Source organism: Salvelinus alpinus, chromosome 34 (assembly GCF_045679555.1).
Source record: "Salvelinus alpinus chromosome 34, SLU_Salpinus.1, whole genome shotgun sequence".
In the NCBI taxonomy this organism is placed as follows: Eukaryota; Metazoa; Chordata; class Actinopteri; order Salmoniformes; family Salmonidae; genus Salvelinus; species Salvelinus alpinus.
Genome location: NC_092119.1, coordinates 24,985,848 through 24,994,054, shown reverse-complemented (window position 1 = coordinate 24,994,054; position 8,207 = coordinate 24,985,848). Strand labels below are relative to the sequence as shown.

Sequence of the window (8,207 nt, the reverse complement as noted above, 5' to 3'; positions counted from 1 at the left end):
AGACTCTCGGGGGAACTCGGGTAGCCTCGGGGTCTCTCGGCAACGGAGCCGTCGGGGACTTCCAGGATGTCTCGGAGGCGAGGTGGAAGCCTTGGGCCGGGGCGAGTGAAATCGAACCTCCTCTCCTTCCTTCGCTCCCATAGTCACCCATCGGATCCGAATGGTCAAGGCGATGAGCGATTTGAGATCCGTCGATAGTTCCCGGGCTGCAAGCTTGTCCTTTACTTCCTCCCATACTCCGTGCAGGAATATGTCGAACAGTGCTTCCGTGTTCCAGGCACTCTCAGCTGCCACGGTGTGGAAATCCACTGCATAGTCTGCCACACTGTGGGAGTCTTGCCAAAGCTGGAGTAACTTCCGGGCAGCCTCTCTCCCAGATAATGGAGCATCGAAAACTTTCTCTCCTCCGCCACAAACTCCTCCAGAATGTTGTTCCCATACTGCCGTAGCCCAGGCGAGAGCCCTCCCGGACATCCACGTGATGAGGTACGCTATCTTAGAGTGGTCCGAGGGGAAGGAGGAGGTCTGCAGCTCAATGATGAGGGAACACTCAGCGAGAAATGCGCGACAGGTGCCCGACTCTCCATCGAAGTGGGGTTCCTGGGAAATCGGGGTGGCTGGGGAGGCGGCGCTGCCAAAAGCCGGGTTACTGAGGGGCTGGGAAGTTACCGTCATGGTAGGCTGCCTAACAGACAACCCGCGGAATTGCTCCAGCAATGTGTTCAACGCTCGGTCAAGGCGTTCAGTCAAAGTCTGGAACCTTCCATAAGACCACGAAGCAACTCCTCGTGCCTTGCAATGGTGGCTCCTTGTGAGGACATGACGTTGCAGAGCTGGTCTGTGTCTGCTGGCTCAGTCAGTGCCACTTTGTACTATAACGTTTCAGGGGAAGACCCAGATGCAGACAGTGTCAGAGTAACAAAAGTTTAATACTAGAACAGGGGGCAGGCAAAACGACAGGTCAAGGGCAGGCATAGGTCAGTAATCCAGTTCAGAGTCCATAAGTTACAGAATGGCAGGAAGTCTCGAGGTCAGGGTAGGCAGAGGTCAATAATCCAGGGTGGTGTGATAAGGTACAGAATGGCAGGCAGGCTCAGGGTCAGGGCAGGCAGAATGGTCAAAACCGGGAAAACTAGAAAACAGGAACTAGAAAAAGAGAAGAGCAAGGGGTAAAACGCTGGTAGGCTTGACAAGCAAAAAATAACTGGCAACAGACAAACAGAGAACACAGGTATAAATACACTGGGGATAATGGGGAAGATGGGCGACACCTGGAGGGGGATGGAGACAAGCACAAAGACAACAGATCAGGGTGTGGCAACCTGTAGTTATGGAATGTTTGCTCACAAGAATAATTAATTGTCTGGTCCATCCTAATGACTTGGATACAATTACAGTTAGTTCCAAAAGTATTGGGACAGTGACACATTTTTTGTTGTTTTGGCTTTACACAAATATCATACTCCCCCCAAAATGTTGAGGTTAGCATGTCGTTGGGGTATTTATTTATTTTTATATATTTTTAATTAACCTTTATTTAACAAGGCAAGTCAGTTAAGGACAAATTCTTATTTACATGACGGGCAGGATTAGGCAAAAGGCCTCCCGCGGGGACGGGCTGGGATTTAAAAATATATATATAGGACAAAACCCACATCACGACAAGAGAGACACCACAGCACTAGATAAAGAGAGACCTAAGACAATAACATAGCATGGCAGCAACACATGACAACACAGCATAGTAGCAACACCACATGACAACAACATGTTAGCAACACAACATGGCAGCAGCACAACATTGTAGCAACACAAAACATGGTACAAACATTATTGGGCACAAACAACAGCACAAAGGGCAAGAGGGTAGAGACAACAATACATCATGCGAAACAGCCACAACTGTCAGTAAGAGTGTCCATGATAAGTCTTTGAATGAAGAGATGAAACTGTCCAATTTGTGTGTTTTTGCAGCTTGTTCCAGTCGCTAGCTGCAGTGAACTGAAAAGAGGAGCGACCCAGGGATGTGTGTGTTTTGGGGACCTTTAACAGAATGTGACTGGCAGCAGAATGGGTGTTGTATGTGGAGGATGAGGGCTGCTGTAGGTATCTCAGATAGGGGGGAGTGAGGCTAAGAGGGTTTAATAAGTAACCATTAATCCGTGGGTCTTGCGACGGGTATACAGAGACGACCAGTTTACAGAGGAGTATAGAGTGCAGTGATGTGTCCTATAAGGAGCATTGGTGGCAAATCTGATGGCCGAATGGTAAAGAACATCTATCTGCTCGAGAGCACCCTTACCTGCCGATTTATAAATTAGTCTCCGTAGTATAGCATGGGTAGGATGGTCATCTGAATCAGGGTTAGATTGGCAGTTGGGGTGAAAGAGGAGCGATAGAGGAAACCAAGTCTAGATTTAACCTTAGCCTGCACATTTGATATGTGCTGACAGAAGGACAATGTACCGTCTAGCCATACTCCTAAGTACTTGTATGAGGTGACTACATCAAGCTCTAAACCCTCAGAGCTAGTAATCACACCGGTGGGGAGAGGGGCATTCTTCTTACCAAACCATATTACCTTTGTTTTGGAGGTGTTCAGAACAAGGCTATGGGCATTGAAAACTTGTTGGAGACTAAGAAAGCTTTGTTGTAGAGCGTTTAACACAAAATCCGGGGAGGGGCCAGCTGAGTATAAGACTGTATCATCTGCATATAAATGGATAAGAGAGCGTCCTACTGCCTGAGCTATGTTGTTGATGTAAATTGAGAAGAGCGTGGGGCCTAGGATCGAGCCTTGGGGCACTCCCTTGGTGACAGACAGTGGCTGAGACAGCAGATGATCTGACTTTATTTAGCAAACCAGCTCAAAGACCACTCAGAGACACCAATACTCCTTAGCTGGCCCACAAGAATGGAATGGTCTACCGTATCAAAAGCTTTGGCCATGTCAATAAAGATAACAGCACAACATTGCTTAGAATCAAGGGCAATGGTGACATCATTGAGGACCTTCAAGGTTGCAATGACATATTCATAACCTGAGCGGAAAACTAGATTGCATACCGTAGAGAATAATATAGACATTAGGAAAGCCAGGATATTGACAAGTTTTTCCAACACTTTTGATAAACAGGTTAAAATAGAAATTGGCCTATAACAGTTAGGATCAGCTTGAGCTCCCTCTTTAAATAAAGGACGCACCGTGGCTGCCTTTCAAGCAATGGGAACCTCCCCAGACAAGAGAAACAGGTTAACCTCTTTGGGCTGCAGGGGCCGTATTGAGTAGCCTGGATAAAAGGTGCCCATTTCAAACGGCCTCGTAATCAATTCTTGCTCGTACAATATGCATATTATTACTATTGGATAGAAAACACTCTCTAGTTTCTAAAACCGTTTGAATTATATCTGTGAGTAAAACAGAACTCATTTTGCAGCAAACTTCCTGACAGGAAGTGGAAAATCTGAAATCGATGCTCTGTTCTAGGGCCTGCCTATAAATGTGCTTGATATTTATTAGTATACATGCACTTCATACGCCTTCCACTAGATGTCAACAGGCAGTGAGAGAAGAAATGGAGTGTATAACATGATCTGAGGTCGAATAAAAGCTCTTGGCATGACGTGACCCCAATTTCCTGTTTTCTGGAACGCGCGAGAAGGGACCTGGTATTGCCTTCTGTAAAGCTGTCGTTATAGACGACTAATATCTCCGGCTTTGATTTTATTTGATAAATGTGACAATATCATCGTAAAGTATGTTTTTTCAATATAGTTTTATTAGATAATTGAAATTTTTTCGGGACGTTAGGCGTGTTGCTTTGTCTGCGTTTGTTCAGGAAGGAGAGCTTCGCGCCACTTTGCTAGCTTTCCGTGCTAATTGACTGGAGAAGAGGACATTCTAAAACCAAACAACGATTGTTCCCGACAAAGGACCCCTTGTACAACATTCTGATGGAAGATCATCAAAAGTAGGACCCATTTTATGATGCTATTTCATATATCTGTCGAACATGTGAACTAGTAGTTTGCGCCCAGATTTTGGGCACGCTCTCGCCATAACGTAAACTGCATGTCGTAATGAAGTTATTTTTAGAATTATAACACGGCGATTGCATTAAGAACTAGTGTATCTATCATTTCCTATACAACATGTATTTTTTAGTAACGTTTATGAATAGTTATTTGGTCAGAATAGTTGAGTGTCATAAAAATATCTGCACATTCTGGAAAAAGATGCTACGTTAGCACAATGTATAACCACTGATTTTAGCTCTAAATATGCACATTTTCGAACAAAACATAAGTGTATGTATAACCTGATGTTATAGGACTGTCATCTGATGAAGCTTATCAAGGTTAGTCAAAAATTATATATCTTTTGCTGGTTTGTTACGATCGCTAACTTTTGCTGCTGGTAAATGGCTTGTGTTTCTGGCTATTGTGGTAAGCTAATATAATGCTATATTGTGTTTTCGCTGTAAAACACTTAAGAAATCGGAAATATTGGCTGGAATCACAAGATGCTTGTCTTTCATTTGCTGTACACCATGTATTTTTCAGAAATGTTTTATGATGAGTATTTAGGTATTTCACGTTGGTGTCTGTAATTACTCTGGCTGCTTCGGTGCTATTTCTGATGGTAGCTGTGATGGTAGCTGCAATGTAAAACTGATTTATACCTCAAATATGCACATTTTTCGAACAAAACATAGATTTATTGTATAACATGTTATAAGACTGTCATCTGATGAAGTTGTTTCTTGGTTAGTTTGGTTGGTTCTTGGTTAGTTAGGTTGGTTTTGTGCATGCTACCTGTGCTGTGAAAAATGTCTGTCCTTTTTTGTATTTGGTGGTGAGCTAACATAAATATACGTGGTGTTTTCGCTGTAAAACATTTTAAAAATCGGACATGTTGGCTGGATTCACAAGATGTTTATCTTTCATTTGCTGTATTGGACTTGTTAATGTGTGAAAGTTAAATATTTCTAAAAAATAAATTTTGAATTTCGCGCCCTGCACTTGAGCTGGCTGTTGTCATAAGTGTACCGACATCGGGCTTGCAGCCCAAAGAAGTTAACCTGTTTGGGATAGCCCCCCTTTTTCTCAATTTCCGCCTGAAAACATACCCTAATCTAACTGCTTGTAGCTCAGGCCTAGAAGGAAGGATATGCATATTCTTGGTATCTTTTGAAAGCAAACATTCTGAAGTTTGTGTAAATGTGAATTGAATGTAGGAGAATATAACACAATAGATCTGGTAGAAGAAAATACAAGGAAATCAACAGACGTTTTTTGTTCTTTTACTGTTGTTGCATCTTTAAAAATCAACAAGAAAGGCCAAACATTCAGTTATGATACTGGGGATCATTTCAAATCAGAACATAGGTAGGCAACAGTATTTGACCAAAGTTTCAGATGGATACCTTCAGGAATGAGTGAGGTACATGCCATTGAGCATGAAGTCAACCAGGTGTCCCTCACAAGTTTCCCAAATGTACCCAAGTGGCCGAATTGGTACAATGATACAATGATACAAATACCTATATACAAAATACAAAACAATTGTTCTAACATACCCCAAAAAATATATATTTGAAAAATTCAAGAAAAAAAAAAGAATATTTCAAAAAAATAAAAAAATAACAAGGGGAACTATTTACACTTCAATGTTCAATCATGTGAAGACTCTCTGTCCTCTAAACAATGTTGCGCTCCTGATGCCATATCCCATAGCAGTCTCTCTCTGGTGTGAAACAGAGGGTCACAGCACAGGTGGTGCAGGTGACAGGGGACTTCTTGTGGCACAGGGCACAACGAAGCCGCCCTACTGTGCCCCTTTTTCCCCGAGGCACATCCCTGCCTGCAATGATGAACTTCAGCATGTGCGTACCGCTGGTTGGAGCAGAAGGGACAGAGGTAGAGGGGACAGAAGGTGCTACAGTGTTCTTGCTGTAGTTAGCAAGCTCCTGGATGAGCTGCTCCCTAAAGGGTAGCTGTGAGATGGGGGGCTGTCCACAGTTCTTGGCCATTTCCTTCTGGAGGATGAAGGAATTCACCACAGCAATGTCAATAAAATGATAGAATAAAGTTCTGTACCATTTCATGGTTTTGTGAAGGACATTGTAATATCCTATCAGCGCATCCGATAGGTCTACACCCCCCATGCTCTTGTTGTAATCCCTCACAGCATCTGGAATGGGGACATTTCTGGCAGTCCAAGCGCCTGTAGGACCTTTCAACCGTCGAACAACGTGATCCCCACCGAACGACTTGTGAATAGTGGAACACATGACTACCTCTCGAGTGTCCATCCACTTCACAAACAGCAAACCATCTTCACGGATCCATCTCATGGTACCCCGCTCAGCCCGCTTAGGCATGTCGTTTACCCTGGTTTTTGGAAAACCCACTCGGTTGGTCCGAATGGTGCCACAGGCCCACATCTCCAGCTTCCTCAGGTCTGTGAACAGGGTAGGGCTTGTGTAGAAGTTGTCTACAAATAGTTTGTAGCCCTTCCCCAACAGCTGGAAATCTAATAACTGCATCACAGAATCATAACTGAGTCCCTTACCGCTCGCACAAGTGTTCTTCCCCTTATAGACAAAAAAATTGCACGTGTATGCACACGCAGAATCGGCCAAAACAAACAGCTTGTAACCCCATTTTGTGGGTTTGTTGCGCATGTACTGTTTTAGGCCAATTCTGGCCTTTGAGGCTACCATTCTCTCATCTATGGAAAGGTTCTGGGCGGGCTGAAAATATGTCTTGCATGCCTCAACGATATCATGGTAGAGAGGTTTAATCTTGCATAGTTTGTCAAAGCCTGCTGTGCCACGTTTCGCCTCGTTGTCCTTATCAACCTCTGGGTCACTAATGTGAAGTGCCCGTGAAATTGTCAGAAACCTCTTACAAGACATGACCGTTGAGGGGAAAGGCAGTTGATAGAGTGGTGCAGTTTTCCAGTAGTGTTTGAGGTTCTTCAACTTCACCAGCCCCATGTAAATGACCATAGACAGGTAGCAAAACAGTTCTGAAATGGAAATTTCCTTCCATGCCTCTGTCTTGCCTTCCTGCTTCTTAGCCCCATATTTATTAGTGTTCATCACCAGGGTATCAACAACTGCCGAGGTGAAGAACAACTGGAAAAGTTGCATGGGGCTGTACTTAGAAGTTGGGTCCAATTGAGGGCCTACTGGGCGTTTTGGGCGGAAAAGTGGAGGTGGTGGGGCCACATCCTCCTCAAGAACAGAGTGCCAACGGTCCTCCTCCGCTCTGGCAGGTTCCACGCTGGACGGTTCCACGCTGCCCTTCCTCCGCACGCTGCCCTTCCTCCGCTTCTTTGCCGCCGGCTTACCACCCCTTGATGGCCGGGCGGGGGTAGGTGTGGTGCCGGATACAGCCGGGGTCCAGCTGGATGGACCAGCTTCAGTGGGGGATTTTCTCCTTGGCTCCCAATCAGAATCGCTGGGACTGTGAAATAAAGACAGACACATATTATATATACACAATTTGTGACCATGGTGAGGTTTTGTCAATTCCATTTTAGATATAAAATACATGGAAACAATTAGGTAATAATTATACAGACACATAATATATATACACAATTTGTGACCATGGTGAGGTTTTGTCAATTCCATTTTAGATATAAAATACATGGAAACAATTAGGTAATAATTATACAGACACATAATATATATACACAATTTGTGACCATGGTGAGGTTTTGTCCAGACACACAGACATACACCCACAATGTAGAGCAATATGTACTTTCTACATTTCAATATACTTGTGTACTTTTATATTTCATGTCCTAGTCATATTTTTATATAAGGCAAATAAAATACAATATCTCAAACAACTCAAATGAATTATATTTGATATTACTAATTTCAAACAACGTTACTCACCGATCCAAAACTGCGTCTTCACCGTGGAGGAACATGTCTTCAAATTCTGAATCCACGGATTCAATCTCACTGGATTCATTTAGATGTTCACTATCACTAGATCTCTCTATTTCATCAATTATATCGTGCATATCTGTGTACCTGGTCTTGGTCTTTGATTTTGCTGATTTATTAGCCATTATTGTAACTTGAAAATGCTCAGAAAAAAACGTTTGCGGCGCGTAAAACGGCAGGGATCCTTCTGGTAGAGTTTTCAATGGCGAAAGGCAATGTGTACGCATGGCTTTACAA

At 43.6% G+C, this 8,207-nt stretch overlaps 1 protein-coding gene across 1 annotated transcript; it reads right to left on the bottom strand.

Annotated features, from left to right (window-relative positions):
- Window positions 1-5,699: 5,699 nt before the first annotated feature.
- Window positions 5,700-7,951, bottom strand: LOC139563775 (piggyBac transposable element-derived protein 4-like). Its single transcript, XM_071382685.1, has 2 exons — window positions 7,917-7,951; window positions 5,700-7,473 (listed from the first exon to the last, which is right to left on the bottom strand). Exons 1-2 carry the CDS (start codon window positions 7,949-7,951, stop codon window positions 5,700-5,702), a joined length of 1,809 nt encoding a protein of 602 aa, XP_071238786.1.
- Between the last annotated feature and the right edge of the window lie 256 nt (window positions 7,952-8,207).

Excerpts from the sequence above, each read along its gene's own strand:
- LOC139563775 (XM_071382685.1), bottom strand. The coding sequence starts at position 7,951 with ATGTTCCTCCACGGTGAAGACGCAGTTTTGGATCG. Across the intron at positions 7,474-7,916 it reads GAAGACGCAGTTTTGGATCG|TCCCAGCGATTCTGATTGGG; the intron begins GTGAGTAACGTT and ends TTTATTTCACAG.